This window comes from Carettochelys insculpta, chromosome 1 (genome assembly GCF_033958435.1).
Source record: "Carettochelys insculpta isolate YL-2023 chromosome 1, ASM3395843v1, whole genome shotgun sequence".
Classification (NCBI taxonomy): Eukaryota; Metazoa; Chordata; order Testudines; family Carettochelyidae; genus Carettochelys; species Carettochelys insculpta.
Window position 1 is genome coordinate 126,766,083 of NC_134137.1, and position 22,354 is coordinate 126,788,436.

Consider the following 22,354-nt stretch of genomic DNA (forward strand, 5'->3'; position numbering starts at 1 on the left):
CAGCAGAGCAGCCAGCCCTGGGGCAGCTGGCCCGAATGCCAGTTAATAGATTGTGCCAGTTATCCAAGTTCTGGGTAACACAACTTTTTACTATACACTGAACACTTAATAATCTGCTGTAATATATATATTTATATTAATTTTCATCCATATCTCTCAAAATACTTTACACAGGGTGGTAAATATCAACATTCTTGTTTTGCAGATGGAGTTTTAGATACTGAGGTGCAAAAAGGCAAACTAACTCAATCCAAGTCACTGCAAGTCAGCAGCACTGCCAAGAATAAAACAAAGCTTTCCTCATTAATGCAGATTCCTGTGTCCCATCCATGCTGCCAACCATTTTCAGACTTCCTAACTTCACACTTTCCCTGCCTGAGGCCAGATTTTTCAGACCCCAAGGAAAAGAACTATTTGTTTTATCACTAGTAAAATCAAGTGATTTTATTAGCCCTTTGCTGCTGTGGGACAACTGTTCTGAAAACATATCTTCTGAGCTGAACTGTGACAGATGTAACCCACAATCCCTCTTCTCATTCCTGCCAGGTGTTGCTCAGAACACTGTGCGATGTGATCAACTGGAGTATAGTTCAAACATAATCAACTGATTAGATCTGTGCAAAATCATAACCAGAAGCCATAAATAGGCCCAATGCCAAGATACTGGGCCTTTTAACCCGTGCTTAGATATCTTTAAACACCACCTCTGATGTGGAACTGAATTGACTATAAACTCCCATTTATTTGCAGTATTATGACTCTGGAACATTTCTGGATAAAATATAAGCTCAACCAATTTCTAAAAAGTTCAGCAAAAGACTTCAAAAGGGGAAACTGTGAACATGGTCAGCTCATCTGCTGAATCAGACCTGTTGGCCTTATTCAGTAGATCCATAAATTGTGTCCTCTGTAGCTGACACCAAGAGAATCAAGATCTTGGTGATAAATGACTCTCTTTGGCCATGTCTACACTAAAAAATAACTTCAAAGTTGCTTACACCCTACTTTGAAGTTAAACTTTGAAGTAGAGCACTATTCCATTCCCAGGAATGGAGTAAGGACTTAGAAGTTGGGGTCCCTAACTTCGAAATAAGGGAAAAATGCGTGTCGAGTCTCTGCTGGCTACTTCGAAGTAACCCCTAACTTCGAAGTTAACTTTGATGTTAACTTCGAAGTTAGTCCCTAGTGTAGACGCACCCTTTGGGAGCGGGTAGGAAAGCATGAAGATGTAGCAACGATCTGCAGCACAGTTACAGCACCACCATTGCAGTGTATGTACAGAATGATGGGTGGGAGTCAGTGTCATTTGGATCACGGCAAATGTATTTCAAGCCTCAAAAACAGTAGGCTTTTTAGGGAAGCGTGCTCATTTGTTTTTAGGTTAAATGCTGTTCTTTCTGAAAAGTGATATTTTGTTGTTGCTTTTGTTGAAAACAATTGCACAATGAGAAGGCTCCTTATAAATACAAAGAAGAGCCATTTTCCAACTATGCATGCAAACAGAAATGCCTTTGCATGAATGATTGTTTTGTCTGAACCAACAGCCATTTGGGATTGGAGTTACCTGTGTTGTTTCTGCAGTACTGTATTTGATCATCCCTAATACCAAGCACCATGACAGGCATGATAATAGAGAGCTTCAGGTATAAGCTAACAAGAAAAATCAGGCTTTAAGACAAACGTTAAATAGAAGATGTGACTCAGTAGTCTGGAGGGAGGTACCATCAAGAAAAGTAGGAAATGTAAGTGGAAAAACAATATCCCAACTGTGGAGGATCCTGGGACGGGAAAGAAAAATGACCAATGTTAAGAGTGGGTGGGGGTTATGAGATCAGTTGGATAGACTGGAGACACCTCTTTACAAGCTTAAAAATCAAGACGACAATTCTTTCATTGACTTAGGCGTTGAATAGAAAGCCAGTGAGGGAGAAAAAAAGAGAGGTGTTTCTGCTTGACAGGTGGAAAACCAGATTTACATTGATCATAAAACAGAATATTACAGGGATGATAACAGGAGATTAATCATACACGGGTAAGGAGGTAAAGCCAGGTAAGAATAAATGCCAGCAATATCCGAGCCACGGTGACAACAGATTTACACATGGGGAAATGGATGGCTCTGCAGGGAGGCAAAAGCTAATGGGCTCCTCAGACTTTCATCTCTAGGCCAGTATCAGAAATCCAGCTCAGCTAGTTAATGATTAAATATCTAATGGTTGCTTGGTGTCCTCTGGGAAATAACTTGGTGATGTCAATGCAACTACAACTGGGCAGGTGCCCACATCAAATTAGCACTAATTGGAAGCTGTGCTTGTAGTCTCCATGTGATTTGTACTCTTTTGGTGTATAGCCACGGGAATCCATGCTGAACATTTCTTCTCTCCTCCCCTCCCCCACAGACATATCCGCATCTGGGGAAAACATCTGAATGTTTATTAAAAATGTGATAGATTTCAATGATTAATATCTGAAGACTTCAGACACTAAAATCTATGAAATATTTATATGCCTCCCTTAAACATTAGCCTGTAGTTCTAGTGCAAAGAAAGAATTGGATAAACTAGGTTTGGCTCCTGGTAGACAGGGGCAACTAGACAGGAAGTTACATGGTAGGGATGGTGCCATGCAATCAAGTAGCGCCAACACTGTTTGTATAGTAACTTACCACGGTAATGGCATCATTTAGCAGAGACTCTCCAAACACTAGGATGTAGAGCTGTTCGTTGACATGAATATTTTCAAAAACAGCCAGCACAGCCACAGGATCCACCGCTGAAATTAAGCTGCCAAAGAGCAGGCACTGCAGCAAAGTGATATCAGTCAAGCCAAATATTTCGATCTGGCAAATTCCAAACAGGGAAATTCCAATGCCAACAGAATTCCAGAGTGTGCCCACTACTGCATACCAGAATATAGTGCCAAAGTTCTCGAAGAAAAGACGAGTTGGCATGAAATATCCAGCATCAAGTACGATCGGAGGAAGGAGATACAGGAAAAAGACATCGCTTTTCATTACAGGTGGAGACTTTTCCTGAGCTCCAAAAATAATTCCACCCAGTAGTAATCCGACCAGAATAAGGAGGCAGCTCTCTGGTACAACTGAGGGCAACTTGTAGTAGAGATGAAAGCCTTCAAAGTGAGTTCAAACCACAAGAAAGTAAAGTAGTTATGTCTCCAGAATCTAAAGCAAATCATGTTATTTTATTCTTTATACTAAAGAAGTAGTCACATGCTAACCCTATTTTCACTTCAAAGACAAGTTCAGTGAAGCAGAAAACAAACACACATAATCTCATTGTGTGGCAAGAGGTAAACTAGTAGTCCTGCTTGACAGACATGTAGGTTTGATAGTCATCTCCCTACTCACCCATTCCCCAGGTAAATCGAGGCCATAAAATAGCAGTACATACACTTGCAAAATGAGCGGTAAGAGGTCTAATTTGACATTTGCCCACAGGTTTACTAAGGCAGTGCGCACAGTTGTGGTAGTGGTGGACCCTAATTAGGCAAGAGGACAGTTGACATTTTTCATTCAATTTTTAACATCTTCGCCTCCTTGTGCTTCATTTCCTAACTGTAGTGAACACCCAGTGTGTCATCTGCTGAACAAACAATATCGGAAGAGATTTTCAGTAGTGACCCTAAGTTCCACACCTATTTCAGAAAATAGCAAACATCATCTGACTCCTTATACTTAGATATATTAACATAACCTGACTCAGGTCCCAACCAGAATGCATTGAAATTAAAGGAAGCGGTTCTAGTCACTTCAGTGAGCTCCAGATCAGAAATTTAATGAGCCTCTGACAACTTGCATTAAAATGGGTGAACTCACTCTATTTAGAAAATGAAAAGGCTTTTCCCTATGCAAGTTCTGGTGCGGGGGGGGGAGGGGCACTGTTTGTTTGTTTCATTTTTCCTTAGAAATATCAGGAATGCCAAGTCTGATCAGATTTTGCTTCACTGAAGTATCTGTGGGGACTCAGGGATCTTTCTGTAGCCCCTCTCATTGGTAACTCAAGGGACAGAGATGTTAAACCTTTAACAAACACATCTTGTAAATAGTAACAGAGAGGAAGCCATGCTAGTCTATACACTATCAAAACAAAAAGCAGTCAAGTAGCACTTTAAAGACTAGCAAAATAGTTTATTAGGTGAGCTTTCGTGGGACAGACCCACTTCTCCAGACCAGACCAGACTCAATATTTGAGTCTGTTCTGGTCTGGCTATGGTCTGGAGAAGTGGGTCTGTCCCACGAAAGCTCACCTAATAAACTATTTTGCTAGTCTTTAAAGTGCTACTTGACTGCTTTTTGTTTTGATACATCTTGTAAATGTTCTTTAAGCACTAAAATTAAATGGCTGTTATCATGCACACAATTTTAAACAGTCTGATGCCCCTCAGAACTGTCTACACTCTCAACTTGTACCAGTTTCACTATACTGGTAGAGTTAAACCAGCACAGTCTCCTACTTTGGTTATAGTTTGTAGCGAGGTACAGTCACCTCGCCCTGACTCAGAGGCAGAGGAACCCTCCCAGAAGCCTTCGTGGGTAGGCCCAGATACCTGTGCCCCACTCTGCAGTGAGTGACACGTGCGTGAGGAAGTGCCAGAGACAAGGCCTGGGTCTCATTACAAGGGTGGCCTCCAAGCTGAGCAGAGGCTGCTGCCAGCATCCTGCAAGCATGAGCTGAAGAGCCCACTCCAGACTGGCCAGATCAGCCAGCCAGCCAGGTGAACTGAACCCCAGAACCGCCCCTGGCTCACTACCTGGACTACCCAGATCTACCAGGGCCCTCTGGCTCACAGCAAGCCCCAGACTCAGAGGCCCAGGACCTGCCCATGCCTACAGTCCTCTATCCCAATGACATGGACATGCCCAACTGGCCAGACCTGGCCAGGGCTATGTACCCAAAGGACTTCAACCTCCTCAGTCTCCCAAAGGACATGGCGTGGGACCCTGCACCAGTGGAGGAAGAGGCCCAGGGAACAGTCCATCAGAGCCCATGTCAGTGTGTTTTGGCCTGGATCCCCCTGACTGGCTGTTGGCATGAGCTGCTGTTAGGGCCCCAGGCTGGGGCACAGTGGAGTGGGTGGGCCTGCGCCTCCCCCCCAACCCAAAGAGATAGCCCCTTGCCTCTCCTGACCCACACTGCCTAGTTGTATGCCTGCTACTCCGCCCTGTGGCAGGGCAAACCACTGCTATTGTTGGACTGCTCAGCCCTACTAAACCGAAACTGGGCCTTGTAAACTACTGCCCCACCCTGCCCCAGGGCCAGGCCTCATATACTGTTCGTACCTGCTCAGCCCTAAAACAAGGCGCTGAGCCTCCCTAAATTGGCAGCTGCCCCTCCCTGCCCCAGGGTTAGGGCTTATATATGGTGATTCTGCCCTGCTGGAAGGCACTGAGCTCCCTGACAGCTGAGACTTTAGCTGGGTGCCATGACCTTTCCTGCCCCATAGGGGACGAACCCCTGGCATCAACTGCTACATAGTTATACAAGACAAAGGGGCTTAACCTGGGCATAGCTGTATCAGTATAAGGGCTCATCTACACTTGTCTAGCAAGTTCAGCGAAGATGCTATCTAAGCTGACGTACTGGAAGTCAACTTACCTAACTGTCCTAATTAAAGAAGGTCGATGGGGTTGTTTCTCCCGTTGACCTCCCTTACTCCACAGGTCATCTTCCTGGAAGTATAGACATACCCTAACTGTGTGGATTTGGGTACTGGGCACCTTGAGTTCCCTAGTGAACTTTGATTTGCTCCCATTTCAAACAACATTAACTTTGTGTATAGATAAGCCCAAAGTGTGAATATCTCATGTAAAAAGCAAACAGAAAAAACCTGTAAACAAAAACAGGAAGAAAAGCTAAAAGTGCACAAGCGTAATTATTCTTTCTGTTATGGGACACAAATATAGAAAGTTCGCCAACCAAAATATTTCTAGCTCCCGTAATTTCAGATTTTTTTTTAAAAAAAGAACAAAAACCCGAGTGAATGTAGCAGAGCTGCAAAACTCACTGGCTATGTGTACATGAGAGTTTTGTCGACAAAACCCGTGGAGCATCTACACACAAAATGGGATTTGTTAACAAGACTCCACACTTCTGCAGACAGCATTCTGCCTCTCTCTGATAAGGAAGAATGCCTTTGTTCATGGTTTCTGTGGACATAAATGCAGAGTAGACACTCCGGGGGCTCTTTGTTGAGAGACAAGGCTTCGGGTTCACCAGTTAGCCCTGTTGGCTGAGCTTCAGTTGGCTGTTCTGTCGAGAGTGTGGCCGGTCAGCCTGGCCACTTTCTATTGACAGAGTGGATTGCTCTTTCTATCCGCTTTTGTGTGTGGATGTAATCTGTCCACAGACATTTTGCTGGAAGATCTCTTCCGACAGTAACTTCTGTCGACAGATCGCTGTAGTGTAGATGTGGCCACTCAGTACAATCTGCAGTAGCACTCCAATTTGCTGCCTGGTCACAACAGGTGAGGGCTTTCAGGGACTTGAGAATCAGTCACTGGGAACCAGAGGTGGCACCCTCTGCACCTTCCAACCAATTCCACATTAAATGGTCATGCTTCATATTGGTTTCTGCTATTACAGAACACCAAACTTTCCAGTCAAGAGACTGAAGTGAAGTCTCACCTGACTCCTGGATAGTAACAGAGAGGGAGCCGTGCTAGTCTATATACTATCAAAACACAAAAGCAGTCAAGTAGCACTTTAAAGACTAACAAAATAATTTATTAGGTGAGCTTTCATGGGACAGACCCACTTCTTCAGACCATAGCCAGACCAGAACAGACTCATATTTGAGGCACAGGGAACTAAAAACAGTAATCAAAGTAGACAAATCAGAAAAAAATTATCAAGGTGAGCAAATCAGAGAGCAGAGGGGCGGTGGGGGTGGGAAGTCAAGAATTAGATTAAGCCAAGTATGCCAAAGAGTCCCTATAATGTCCCAGAAAATTTGCATCCCAGTTCAAACCACATGTTAATGTCTCTCTTTCATATTCCAATTCGACACATTAACACGTGGTTTGAACCAGGATGCAAATTTTCTGGGACATTATAGGGGCTCTTTGGCATACTTGGCTTAATCTAATTCTTGACACCACCCCCCCACCCCCCACCCCTGCTCTCTGATTTGCTCACCTTGATAACTTTTTCTGATTTGTCTACTTTGATTACTGGTTTTGGTTCTATAGTAACAGAGAGGGAGCCGTGCTAGTCTATACACTATCAAAACAAAAAGCAGTCAAGTAGCACTTTAAAGACTAGCAAAATAGTTTATTAGGTGAGCTTTCATGGGACAGACCCACTTCTTCAGACCATAGCCAGACCAGAACAGACTCAATATTTAAGGCACAGAGAACCAAAAACAGTAAGCAAGGAGGACAAATCAGAAAAAGATAATCAAGGTGAGCAAATCAGAGAGTGGAGGGGTGGGGGGGAAGATCAAGAATTAGATTGAGCCAAGTATGCAGACGAGCCCCTATAGTGACTCAGAAAGTTCCCATCACGATTTAAACCATGTGTTAATGTGCCAAATTTGAATATAAATGTTTTTGGTTCTCTGTGCCTTAAATATTGAGTCTGTTCTAGTCTGGCTATGGTCTGCAGAAGTGGGTCTGTCCCACGAAAGCTCATCACCTAATACATTATTTTGTTAGTCTTTAAAGTGCTACTTGACTGCTTTTTTGTTCTGACTCCTGGAGTCAGCTTTCACAAGTTTCCGGGGCTTGCTCCTCTCAGAAGGAGTCCAATTTTCCCTGCTAGTTATAGCTCTGTGTTCCTTTTGTGATCAGCTGAATCAGAAAGGTTTCCTTCTAACACCTGGGCTCTGCACTAGTAATATAAAACCCTAACTACACCTTTTATAGCAGCAGGGTGGAGAGCCGGAAGCACCTAGCTTTCATGAACTATCTTTTATTGTGAATCTTTATTTTCACAGGCTGGCATGGTAAATGGAAATATATTGTACTGTGTATACAAAGACCTTGGGCAAGATTAACTGAAATTAGCAGACAACAATGGAAACTGCACCTCCATGAGTCAGCAAGGTCCTTGTACCGCAAAGAAAGACTTTAATGAAATTCCAAGTCTCATACTGCTGTTACTACTGCTGACAATGCTGAAAGCTGGTTAAATGAGATTTGAAATACCATTTACAGAAGCACCCAAGTGACTTGGCAGTTTATGAGCCATTTTCAAACAGGATAAGCTAGATCCAAAGGGGTCTGAGATGCCTAACTGCCATTTTAGATGCCCAAGTATGAATGTTAGATCATCAGAACTCCTATTCAGGTACTTAATTCTATAGGCACCTAAGTTTCTATAGTATTTGTGGAAATACACAAAGCCAGTCCCGAAACTGCAAATCTGTTCAGCACCTAAGCTCTGGCAGATTCTCAAGCAAACCATTCCCCTGTCTGCCCCTGCCTGTGGGACCCAGTCCAGCAGGCATTCCCAGAGCACAGCACTACCACACAAAAGACATCAAAAAGGAGACTGTGGTGCTGCTCTCCTACTCATTGGAACACTTATGCATGATAGGGGCGTTCAAATCCCTACACCTGCTCAGCTGAAGGGGAGAGCTGAATCTAGATCCCCCCCAGGAATGCCTTCACCAGTGGGCTGTTCCAGGGTAGGACTCCCTCAATCTTATGGGAGCTGTTCCACTGGGTGTAATTTAACATTCTTTGGGCCACAGAGAGTGAAAATGACTGCACTGGCCAGGGCTTGGGGCACTCGCACGAAAGACCCACTTTGTATAAAATATTTAAATATTCATTGGCTTGGGGCTGGAACCTGCTTTCCCAGGTGAATGCACTGAGCTCTAGGCTACAGAGTCACTCTCACACTTTCTCTGGCCCACTGCAGGAAATGTTCTCTCTCGAGTCCAACCGTGTAGCTATTATTAATACAAAATAAACCTGGTAGGAAATAAAAAGCTAATTTCACTTAAAAAATCAAATGTCATTGTTTTCATGGCTGGGAATTCTATGTGTGTATATTTTTCACTTTGTTTCGTTTTTCAATGTGCCATGAGTTTTCTTCAGGAATTGTTCAAAATATTTATCAGAAAAATCCTCAAATGGCTTTACTGACACATGCTCTCTGAATGAAAATTTATAAAAATCATTTTGATAACTTTTTTATTTTTTATCAATCTGTTTCTTTTAGACATGGAATTGTTCATACAAACAATCATTTTGGCAAAATAGTTTTTTTTAAAAAAAATAGGCCACTGTTTTCATTCTGCATTGTAGCAAACACAAAAGCAATCACGGATCATCTTTGTGTCAAAATGTGCATTTTTTCACTCAGAAAACGCAGGTTTTAGACTCTTACTCTCTCTGATCTGCAGTGACTAGAAGCCACTCAGAAACTTTGAAGCCTTCCAGATGAAAACACTGCTAAGAGCAACAAGTTCTCTGTGTCATATTTTGGTTTCAACAAAACTGCATATTTTGACAACACTATGTTTAGTCAAAAATATTCTGACCGACTCTAGTAATAACATCATATTTAAATATACTGGGCCTTCGTGTTCAGAAGTTCTGGTTATGAACAATGAGAAATTATAATATCTGATCTTAACCTATAAGCATGAGTAATTTTAGAAACAGGATGACTGTTTAAAAGCAATTTTAGCATACAAATGCTCTGTATTACTGATAACACTTCAGATTTTTATAACTGGAAGTTTGTTACTTACTTCTCACACTTTATGGCTACGTCTACACGTGAAGCCTACATCGAAGTAGCCTATTTCGATGTGGCGACATCGAAATAGTCTATTTCGATGAATAACGTCTACACGTCCTCCAGGGCTGGCAACGTCGATGTTCAACATCGACGTTGCGCAGCACCACATCGAAATAGGCGCAGCGAGGGAACGTCTACACGCCACAGTAGCACACATCGAAATAAGGGTGCCAGGCACAGCTGCAGACAGGGTCACACGGCGGACTCAACAGCCAGCTGCTCCCTTAAAGGGCCCCTCCCAGACACACTTGCACTAAACACCACAAGATCCACAGAGCCGACAACGAGTTGCAGACCCTGTGCATGCAGCATGGATCCCCCGCTGCAGCAGCAGCAGCCAGAAGCCCTGGGCTAAGGGCTGCTGCACACGGTGACCATAGAGCCCCGCACGGGCTGGAGAGACAGCGTCTCTCAACCCCCCAGCTGATGGCCGCCATGGAGGACCCCACAATTTCGACGTTGCGGGACGCGGATCGTCTACACGGTCCCTACTTCGACGTTGAACGTCGAAGTAGGGTGCTATTCCGATCCCCTCATGAGGTTAGCGACTTCGACGTCTCGCCGCCTAACGTCGAAGTTAACTTCGAAATAGCGCCCGACGCGTGTAGCCGCGACGGGCGCTATTTCAAAGTTAGTGCCGCTACTTCGAAGTAGCGTGCACGTGTAGACGCAGCTTATGACAGGGATGGGAAACCGCAAATAGTGGGTGGGCCACCTGAACTGCCCTCCTTCGCCTCAGTGGGTCACAGCAGCCTGTAGTACATGGGTGTTCCACTTGTAGCCCTGAAGTCCTCCTGTCGGTCTCCTCCCACACCTCCCGTGCCTCCCTTGCACACCAGGCCACCAGAGCTCTGCACTTACATGCTCCTTCCCCTCCCACCCAGCACTTTCAGAGCACGCAAATAGTCTGATTCATGCTCCACCCCCACTCCTTCCCCTGCCTCCCAGAGCTGGAATGTTAATTTGCAGGTACTTTAAAAGTGCTGGGATAGCAAGTGCAGGGCTCTGTTGCCCCATTGCACAAGAGGCTCATGGAGGACAGGCTGCAGTTTGACCACCACTGATTTATGCTATTTACTTCTTGAATTGCATTCATCTTAGAAAAAATAACATTAAACTATTCTTTTTCACCCAATCACAAAAGCTACATCTACCCCACAGCGAACTGCCGACAGAAGTCACTCCGACAAAACTTCTGTCGAAAGATCACAGCCATGCACAAAAGCTGATCACTCTGTCGATCTCTTCTGTTGACAGAGAGCAGTCAGATTGCCTGGCCGCTCTCTTGACAGAGCAGCCAACCGGAAGCACAGCAGACAGGGGTGCCCGTTGACCCAGAAGCCCTTTCTGTCGAGCTAAGGTCCTGTCGGAGCATTCACATGACTTTTTTGTTGACAGATTCTGTCAAGAAAGGCATTCTGCCTCATGGAGGAGAGGCAGAAGGCTGCTAATAAAAGTGCCGTGTTCCATCAATTTACCGTCAACAGAATGCATTTTTAGCGTGGAGTTTTGTCGACAAAACTCTCGAACATAGATGTAGATGAAAAGTGTTGGCAATGTGCTGCAATATTTGGAGTGTGAACAGTCCACTAGAAAATTTATGTTTTTAAAATATCATTGGCATTTTTAAAAATCACAGGCATATTTCCATTACCTTAACTTCTGCAAGACCTTTGATTACAAAACCTAAATTTTGGCCTCAATCAACTTTACAGTAGTCTTAAATTAGATGAGATGGATATAAAATGAATGACGTGTACCAAGTGATTAGTTGTAATGCACTGGTGAACCTGTGATCCCTGAACCTGTAAATATTTCTGTACAGGTTTGAGTTTTAGCGTGTAAGTGGTCCAACTGGGCAGAACCTCAATTAGCGTAAATTGTGGTAGCTTTCTTGAAGATTCTGTGACTCTATGAAGACCGCGCTTGAAGCTAAGCACACGTGCAAGTGTTTGCAGAAGCAAAGCCATGGTGACACTAAGCAGAATGTGACTCTGTATCAGGACTGGTGACAGACTTTGCCTGGCCCTGGGCAATGTTGCGGGGGGGAGCTCACCTCCAGCAGCACTGACAGCTGCCACAGACTCCGGAGCAAGGTGGGAGGGGGCCCAGCTCTGCACCCCCAGAAGGGTGGGAAGAAGGGAGGACGGAGCGGAGCCAAGGGCATTCAGCACTCAGCGCCACCAAGACTATGGCATTGCCCCCACCCCACTTCCCTCATAGCCACGCACAACGAGAGCAGCACTACCACAGCAGTTCAAAGGAGCCAGGAGCTTAGCCACTGCCACTGCCAAAGCAGCAGCTGGAGCTCCAGGCCCCTTTGAAACACCAGGCACCAAGGCATCTTCCCACTTTGCCCTCTCCTCCCTAGCCCCCTCCCCCCGTCAGTGGTCCTGCATTTCCCTGGATCCATGGTAGAGATGGAACATGGTTCAGCCAGACCCTAGCATTACCCAGGCGCTGCCGCTCTTCTCACACTCAGCCCTCAGCATCACCCAGACTGCACCACATGGAGCTCCAGCAGCAACTTAAAGGGCCCAGGGCTCCATGCCACCGCCACTGCTTAGATCACTGGGCCCCTGGGCAACGGTTCACCTTTGCCCTGGTTTTGGGCCGCCCTGCCCCGTATAGGTAAGTTTCATATGTAGCAGGCTCACACGTAGCAGGCCAGAGTTACGGCAGTAAATGATAACTGGTTTGTCTCAGTAAGAATTATCCGCATGAGTTTTCAGTGAAATGTGTGATACAAATAAAGGCACTTGAAGTAAGAGAGACATGATAATGGTATGGTTTTCCCCTTCATTCCTTAAAGCAGGCCCGTTGAGGTTAATGTTCTTAAGGACTGCTTTAAAGAGACCTAGTTAAGATGAATTTCATCCTTTGTCCATGGTCTGACTTATTTTTATAGAGCTCCTAAAATCCTTTGTCTTCCAGATCATTGTTATTAGTTTAAGTACAGACTTTTATTGTCACATGATGTAAAACAGTTACTTTAAAAACAAAAAATCTGTTTCCTTAATAATCAAACATAATGCTGTGAAACTATGTAAGACATATTTTTCCCACATGAGAGAATGAATGACCTTTTTAATTCATGAATGCTTCTCATCTTTCAGGAACTATTCATAGGACATAACTGAGTGATAAAATAATAGTAAGGTGAGGCTTAATCCACACTGATTAACATTTTTGTTTGCTTTCCATCAATTTCTTGTCATCAATTTCCTTTAGAGGCAATTATATATTAAACACAAATTATGTAATCACCTACCATTATGTAGGGCATGTTTTATGGAAAAGAATACAGTGTTAATAAACTGCACGGTACCTGCAAATATGTATCTAGAGTTCACTGAATGTTTCAAGTATACATAGAATGAATGAAACTTAAGGGTTTTTTGGTGATACATTATTAATATTTTACAACCAAATGTTTTCAGCTTTATGTTTGTTTAGGACTCTTAGGAGGAATATTTTCTAATGGTAATTCACTCTAATATTCTCAGTCACACTGTTTCACTGGAAGAAGCAAAACACCTTTGTCAGACAAATCACGCCAAAGGTTTCAAATTACCGCCTGAAAGCAACAGAAGAAAATGTGGCTACTGATAAGCTGCCAGTAACACTTAAAGCCAACTGCCATTCCGTATCTACCCGAGTCCTCCTTCTCAAAGGAAACCACCGCACCATAACGTCAACAGATGAGCCTGGGAGCTTAACTCACAACTTCGCTGGAGACTACAAACCAAGGACTGAACAGAAGTGCTCAATTCACAGGGGATCGCCCACCACCAATCCCCCACCAGCTGCCTTCCCTGATCTCTGGCGAACGCTATGCCTGGACCCCAGCCGGGCAGCCCGCTGCGCAGGGCTCCGGAGCCCCGCTCCTCGCAGCAGGAACAGCCGGCGGCGCCTTGCCGCTCCCGGCCGCGGAACCAGGCTCCGCCCTGGGCGCTCTGCCCGGGCTGCTCACCCCGCCCGGCGCCCGGCCCCGCTCACCGATCTTGGCCAGGGAGGCCAGCAGGATCCAGAGGGTGATCTCGAAGGGGACCTGCACGTGGGGGTAGTCCAGGGTGAAGACGTGGAGCTGGGTCTCCTCCGCCGGGGCCCCGCTGGGCGGCTGCAGGGTGCCCGGGCTGCCGGCGGCTTGCGAGAAGGCACGGACGGCGCCGGGCGCCAGGAGCCCGGCCAGGAGAAGAGGCCCGGCGGGGAGCCGGGGGCAGCCGCAGCCCATGGCGGCTCCTTCCCGCGGCCGCTCCGCCGGCACGATCCCGCCTGCAGCCAGCGGGACGCGCCTCTGCCCCGCCGGCGCACCTGGCGCCCGCCCCGGCCGCCGCCAGCCCGGCAACGCCCCTCGGCCCCCGCCCCGGGGACAGGCGCTGCCAGCCGGCCCCGGCTCTCCGGATCCTGCCGGGCAGCAGAGGGAGGCGCTGAAAAGCTCCTGGGACGCGGGGGGGTGTAGGTCAGCCGGATCTGCGCGGGCCCCAGGGCAGGGCCCCTCCCCAGCCGCTGCCCTGAGGGCACCTGCCTCGGGAGCCTGCCACTGGCTCGTCTTCCTGGCAGCAGCTCGGCTCCACACACACACGCCCCTTCCCTGCTACACACACACATGCACACTGCTTCCCTGCTACACACACACACACCCTCCCCTTCCCCTGCTACACACACATGCTCCTTCCCTGCTACACACACACACACCCCCTCCCCTTCCCCTGCTACACACACACGCCACTGTCCCTGCTACACACACACATGCACACCGCTTCCCTGCTACACACACACACACCCTCCCCTTCCCCTGCTACACACACACGCCACTGTCCCTGCTACACACACACGCCACTGTCCCTGCTACACACACACAGACACATGCCCCTGCTACACACATGCCCCTTCCCTGCTACACACACACGCCCCTTTCCTGATACACACACACACACACACCCCTTCCCCTGCTACACCAACATGGCCAGCTGCTCCCAGCCCTCCCACTGGGGCCAGGGCCCAGACGCCAGGAGAAGCCCCACACCCCAATGGATAACAAAGCAAACAAACTAGCACCTTACAGGGGAATGATTTTATTTATTAGGCCACGAGCTTTTGTAGGTAAGTCCCACTCACCTAATAAATACCATTATGCCTCTTTGAGGTGCTACAGGACTCCTCCAAAAACAGGATAGCTCAGCTCAGGGAGGAATAGCTCAGTCGTTTGAGCATCGGCCTGCTAAACCCAGGGTTGTGCATTCAGCCATTGAGGGGGCCATTTAGGAGTCTGGGGCAAATATATTAAAAAAATAGTCAGGGATGGTGCTTGGGCCTGCCAGGGGGGCAGGGGACTGGATTCAATGACCTCCTGAGGTCCTTTACAGCTGTGTGAGTGTCTATCTCCAAGGCCCAGGACAGAATATATTTAGTTATTGGCCCTTGGCGATGTCTCCTAACCTCAATAATCCTTGAAAGGAGAGATTTCTATAACAACAAGAAGTCCTGGGACACCCTATGGACTAAGTGCCCCAGGGCTTCTTCTTGTTTTTGAAGACACAGACTAACTTGGCTACCTCTCTGATACTCTGTCTAGTAGTGCACCTGCCATTTGACCCTAGCTCTGGAAAGTCCCAAAGTAACAGATCTTAAGACAGCAACAAAGGGTCCTGTGGCACCTTATAGACTAACAGAAAAGTTTTGAGCATGAGCTTTTGTGAGCACAGACTCACTTCATCAGATGCTGGTCTTGGAAATCTGCAGGGCCAGGTATAAATAAGCCAGAGCAAGGGTGGGGATAACAAGGTTAGCTCAGTCAGCAAGGGTGAGGCTTACTACCAGCAGTTGATCTCGAAGTGTGAGCACCAAGGGAGGGGAAGCTGCTTCAGTGACATTCATGTCTTATGAGTGAAAAACAAGCTGCCTGAGGCTCTTTGCATCGCTATCTCTGAGTCCTATACTGTCTCATGATAACTGGGTCTCAGGTATGTGTGTTTAATTACTTTAATTATTGGTGTGTTTAAAGATACAATTTGCTAAGACCATTGGGCTTGATAGTTACAAAAATAATTGCAATGTGTTTTTCTAAGTCACTACAATCCTGAAAAAGATTTTAAAATACATATTGCATGTGCAGAACTCAACAGGTGAAATCTTGGTCCCCACTGAAGGCTTTTCCATGGAGTTCAAAAATGTCATGATTTTCCCCAATGTTATGGAATGGATTTTGTACTTAGGCTTTTTGGGATAATCAGCATGACTATCTCCTGGCTTCCCAACTAATGAATAATGCAATATTCCAAAACTGAGGTCAATAAAAACATCACAGTGTACAATCAGGCAGTCTCTCTCCCTCTTAATAGTAGTTTAATGCAAATACCACTGAAAAGAGCAGTAACAGCTTCTTTCTTCCTGACAGTGATGGGAGAAATTACTTTTGCCAGGTTGAAAGACTTTGTTTTCCATAATCGCTGGGGAAGATGGCATGAAACTCCCAAATAAAAAGCAAAACTGAACCCTTGCTGCTCTCCTTGATGTCAATATCCAGAGGGGCTGAAGCAGCTTTTATAGTGGAAGTTCTGGCAGTCACTGAACCAAATTGTAAATCCTGTGTATAATGGAAACCCCTTCAAGCCGGGGGAGCTGCAACATCTTTCCCACTTCCTCCCCTCCCCCGCTCCTGACACTCCTGCTGTCCGCACCTATGTCAATAAGAGCATGTCACCAGGACATGCCGTTGTGTATCAAAACCAATTTTTTTAAAAGAAAACCATGGAACAACTAGAAAATCAAATTTAATGAAAAATATGTGTGAAATTTTAGCCAAATCTTCCAAGTGACTATCTGTCAGGTTTGGTGACCTTCTGCAAGAAGCCTTTAATGTTCCCTTTGTTTCCAGTATTTTAGATTCCCTGAACTAAGGGGGGGAATGCTAAGTACTGTACTGTTAATACAAAGAAACTCTCCCTGGAAGGAGCCACAGACACAGAAAGAAAATGTGTAATGCCAGGAAAGACATCTGTCCATTGACCATTTGTAGTAAGAAAGGCACAGCTAAGCTGACACAACTAACCCAGGTGGATCTATGTTTCTTTGGTGTCAGGACATCAGATGGGGTGATGTCTGAACAAATTTCCCTGACAAAAGCTGGAGTAAGGAGATGGTGTCCATACCTATCCATCAATGTTAGTCACATTCACATAGCTTCTTGGAGGCCTTTCAGTTTTTAATGTATTCTCAGTGCACTCCTGGGTGACAGCACAGTTACTATCACTGGAAGGGAGCAACAGATAAACTAAACTACTTTCCCAAGGTCAAATATGGCAAAGAAGAAACTCTCTTCTTCTGAGAACCATAGTAGCACCCTGAATACCGGACCATTCTTTTAGAAACGAGCAGAGCTGGTTTTTCAACTGTGGCCACAGTTGTATGTTATCTGCTGAGTTGATATTTCCTTTTCTTCAAAGTCTTGAAAAATAGCCATGTTTTCATGTGCTACAACACAGACAAGAAAATATGGAGAGGAGATTATGAATGTCTACAAGTGTGTACCACTGATCCAACTACCTGACTGTGGTAGAGTTCTCCTTATAAAAGGGTGGTCTTGTAAGTTATACTGTTACTCAGAAATAGGCAGGTGAGTAGGACCCAAAGGCTTAATATTGGGTTAACATGAATAATAAGGTGAACTTGAGAATGAAAATGGGTATAGGGAGAGAGGAAGACAGTGGGTGGAGGGAAATTTGTTGTCATAAATCCTGAGACCAGTGATGTACCTGGCAGATAAGAAAGGAAGTGATGGAGAAACATACTGCTACAAGCCAAATACAAGAAAAGGGGAAAGATGCTGAAATCACAGCTGGCAACAAGGGAAATAAGGGGAAAGTGTCTGCTTACATTCACTGTTACATTGAAGTCGAGATACAAATATTTCATAGAATCAAAGAATACTAGAACTGGATGGGACCTCAAGAGGTCATTAAGTGTAGTTCCCTGTCCTCGTGGCAGAACCAAACACCACCTATCCTGTTAGATATTTATCCAACGTTTTCTTAAATATCTCCAGTGATGCAGATTCCACAACCACCTTAGGAGATTTATTTCAGTGTTTAACCACCCTAACCAATAGGAATTTTTTCCTAATGTCCAACCTAACCTTCCTTATTGCAGTTTAAGCCCATTGCTTCTTGTCCTATCATCAGAGACGAAGGAGAATAATTTTTGTCCCTCCTTCTTTTAACATCCTTTTAGGTACTCGCAAGCAGCTATCATGTCCCCTCTCAGTCTTCTCTTTTCCAAATTAAATGAATCCATTTCTTTTAATCTTCTCTCACAGACTGTTAATCTAGACTGTTAATCATTTTAAGTATCGGAAGGGTAGCCATGTTAGTCTGGATCTGTAACAGCAACGAAGGGTCCTATGGCACCTTATAAACTAACAGAAAAGTTTTGAGCATGAGCTTTCGTGAGCACAGACTCACTTCATCAGATGCATCTGATGAAGTGAGTCTGTGCTCACGAAAGCTCATGCTCAAAACTTTTCTGTTAGTCTATAAGGTGCCACAGGACCCTTCGTTGCTGTTAATCATTTTAGTTGCTCTTCTCTGGACCCTCTCCAATTTCTCCATGTCTTTCCTAACATGTGGTGCCCAGAACTGGACATAATACACCCATGGAGGCCTAATCAGTACAGAGTAGATTGGAAGAATTACTTCTCATGATACATCCCAGAATCATGGGGTTTTTTTTCCAATAGTGTCACACTGTTGACTCATACTTAGCCTGTGGTCCACTATGACCCCTTGATCCCTTCCTACAGTACTGCATCCTAGGGAGTCACTTTCCATTTTGTATGAGTGAAAATGATTGTTCCTCCCTAAGTGAAGTACTTTGCACTTGTCCTTATTGAACTTCATCCTGTTTTCCTCAGAATATTTCTCCAGTTTGTCTAGATCACTTTGAATTCTGACCCCGTCCTCCAAAGCACTTGCAACCCCTCCCAGCGGGGTGTCACCTGCAAACCTGATAGGTGTACCCTATGCCATTATCTAAATCAACGATGACCATACTGAACAGAACTGGCCCCTAAACTGACCGTTGTGGAAACTCACTTGTTATTTCCTTCCAGAATCACTGTGACCATTAATAACTACTCTCCGAGCAGTTATCCAACCTGTCACACACCTGCCTGTTAGTAACTCCATATAGGTTGCGTTTTCCTCGTTTGTTGCTAAGAAAATCATGCAATACAGTATCAAATGCCTTACTAAAGTCCAGTTATACCACATCCACCACTTCCCCTTTATCCACAAGGCTTGTTATCCTATCAAAGAAAATGGTCAGGTTGGTTTTACACAATTTGTTCTGGACAAATCCATGCTGATGGTTACCCATCCCCTTATAATCTTCCGAATGCTTGTGCATGTATTCCTTAATTATTTGTTCATCATCTTTCCTGGCACTGAAGTTAAGCTGACCAGTCTGTAATTTCCTGGGTTGTCCTTATTTCCCTTTTTATAGATGAGCACTGTATTTGCCCTTTTCCAGTCTTCTGGAATGTCTCCTGACTTCCATGACATTTCAAAGATGATACCAAGTGGCTCAGGTACCTCTCTATCAGCTCCTTGAGTACTCTAAGATGCAATTCATTAGGTCCTGGTGAGTTGAACACATCTAAGTTTTCTAAGGAATTTTTAACTTTTTCTTTTCCTATTTTAACTTCTTGACCTACCCCATTACTACTAGCATTCACTATGTTAGGCATCCAGTCTCCATCAACCTTTTTGGCAAAGAGTGAAACAAAGAAATCTTTAAATACTGTGACATTACTGGATTTTTAAATTAAATATGAAAGCCCTTTTTTGTCACCATTGTATATAGTGGCACCAAATATTGTGCCAGGTGAGCCAAGTAAGATGTCTAATGAGAGCTGGTAATGCCCTGAAACTGTTAGTGTTACTTGTTTGTTTTTGAAGTTATAGATATTGGCTTTATAGCTATGTTAAAATGCTTTAGCACTACGGGGACACTATAGAAAGTGTGGTCACCTTCCCAGCCAGGATGATGGACTAAACAACAAAGGCCTAAACACTGATTCCACATACTGTGTAAATGGAATGAGGCTTGCTGGTGAACTCAGTGACTCATGCGGAGCGCTTTCAGAAACTTTGGAGAAATCACCATATAACACCACTGGCCTACATCAATAGTTTTAAGTGATATAAGTAACGTACAACTATAACAATATTCTCTCCCACCCTGCTCTTTCTTTCTATTAATAAAACTTTAGGTTTTAGATTCTAAAGAGTTAGACAGCGTGCTGTTTTGGGTAAGATATAAGTATATATTGGCCTGGGAATGTGGCTCATCCCTTTGAAGGTGGAAGAATCTGTGTGGATTTGGTGCAATAGGTTTAATTACCTTTCACCTGAGTAAAGAGGGCTGCTAGTTTGGGTTTTAGGAGTAGCTGGAGAATCTGTGGGTTTGCTGTGTGGCTTCTGGCTGGCCAGTGGGTCTGGCAGAGGTACTTTTATGGCTCGTTCAGTTTGCCTTAGTGAGAAGGAAATCACACCCTGAGCTGTAAGAGGCCTGGTTTTAAGCAAATTACCTCGGGTTTATTCCCTCAGCTGTGCCCAGAGCCCTCTGGTCATGTTGTAAGTACCTCTGTCACTTCCACATTTTCTATTATTGTTTCTCCCTTGTCACTGAGCAATGGCCCTACTCTGTCCTTGGCCTTCCTCTTGCTTCTAATATACTTGTAGAATGTTTTCTTGTGTCCCTCTATGTCTCAAACTAGATTTGTTCTCAGGAAAATTTTCTGATCAGTTATACTCAAAGATGACTTTAATTGCATACAGTTGTTCTTACTAAAAGTAAAAGTTTTGTCCCTCTTTTATCCATAACTTTAAAAGGCTTTGCTCAAAATTTCTAAAGGAAAATCACAGCTAAACAGAAACAACACATGGAACATTTCAGCCAAGCAAGTAAATAATTCTGAAAGTTATCAGCATTTGAAAAAAAGTGTTATGTGATTGAACCTGTTTTGCAACCAGAACTTAGGAATTGTTAAAGATGACGGCTATCAAGATAATGTCTAGCAATAAATTTACAGCTACAGCACCAACCTTTGTCTCACAGCTTTTGTAAACAATCACAAGACTCTTAAAATCAAAGTTTTGTTTCTGATAATAACACACTGCTAAGATAAAATATAATAAAAAATAGTTTCTACATTAGAGCACAATACAAAAGCATTCAGGTCAACATGGGTAAAGAGGGCAATCTCCTCAAGTTCTTATTTCACTCTCAACAGCAGGCAAGAGGAAGTGATCATAGTTCTGGGGAAACACGTGCTTGTGGTATGTGCAACTGAGATGTCCAGTAAGATAAAGAATAATTGACATTGAAAGCTGATGTGGGTTTTCAGAAGAGGCAAAAATAACTTCTTCATAGGAAAGGTTTAGATTCATTTACCTTTTGTTCTATCATAATTCACCTTGATGGTATGGTTCACGTGTCCTTTCTGTTATTCTGTTATAGATTTCTTTTACCAGGTTTATACTTCTATGGTCTTCATCTTGCATCTTCACCTATAAGCAGTTCCATTGATTGTCCAAAGACTGCATAATGGACCAGTTAAAGTGTGAAATGAGAGCAGCTACAATAATTTTAGATGTACATTCTTTTCCCAGGTTTGTAAATATAATAGAACTGGAAGGGACCTTCAAAGGTCATTGAGTCCAGTCCCCTGCACTCACAGCAGGACTTATCACCATCCCTGACAGATTTTTTTAAACATATTTGCCCCAGATCCCTAAGTGGCCCCCTCAAGGACTGAGCTCATTGTCCTATGTTTAGCAAGCCAATGCTCAAACCACTGAGCTATCTCTCCCCCACAAATGCTGTTGCTAAGCAGCCACTCCCACAATGATGACTGTAATTCCAAATTATGGGCAGCCCCATCTCCTGGAGAATAGTTGAATGGGGTTTGGGTGGGAGCTGTATGTAGGTAAACACTGACCCAACACCAATGGCCTTCCCCCATACAATTTTTCACATCATGCTGGGCTGGTACAGAGGCCATTTCTGCTGTCTTGTGTAGTTAACCCTGGGAAACCACTCCATTCCACTGCCATTAGTGACCCAGAGGGCCTTGGAAGGCTCTGGGTTGCCATGGATGAATTTCTCCTAGAAGAGGATCACAAAAGATTGTACAGCTTGGGATGCACAGTCCTAGGGGTGGGGGATCTATGACCACCACCCCTAAGAGAAGAGGACGGGTGGTGATGACCGGGGACTCCCTCTTGAAGGGGACAGAGTCATCCATCTGCTGTCCAGACCTAAAATGATGGCAAGTTTGCTGCTTGCTGGGAGCTAGAATCCAGGATGTTACAGAATCTCTTCCAAAAATCATCAAACCCACAGACTATTACCCCTTCCTACTTCTCCATGTAGGAACTAATGACAGCCAAGAGTGACCTTGATGAGATCACTGCAGATTACGTAACCCTAGGAAGAAAGATCAAAGAATATGGAGCACAAGTGGTGTTCTCATCCATCCTCCCTGTGGAAGGAAGGGATCCAGGTAGGGATTGTCGAATCAC

The 22,354-nt window shown here is 44.7% G+C and overlaps 1 protein-coding gene across 2 annotated transcripts in view; it reads right to left on the reverse strand.

Moving 5' to 3' along the window:
- SLC9A2 (solute carrier family 9 member A2) overlaps positions 1–14,186 on the reverse strand; it is a 52,664-nt gene extending 38,478 nt beyond the window's left edge. For both annotated transcript variants that reach the window (XM_074991383.1, XM_074991390.1), the window contains exons 1-2: positions 13,770–14,186; positions 2,666–3,129 (exon numbers count right to left, since the gene is read on the reverse strand). In XM_074991383.1, coding sequence (XP_074847484.1) covers positions 2,666–3,129; positions 13,770–14,004 — 699 coding nt within the window. In that variant the 5' untranslated portion in view covers positions 14,005–14,186. The remainder of the gene's footprint in view (positions 1–2,665; positions 3,130–13,769) is intronic.
- Positions 14,187–22,354: the final 8,168 nt, after the last annotated feature.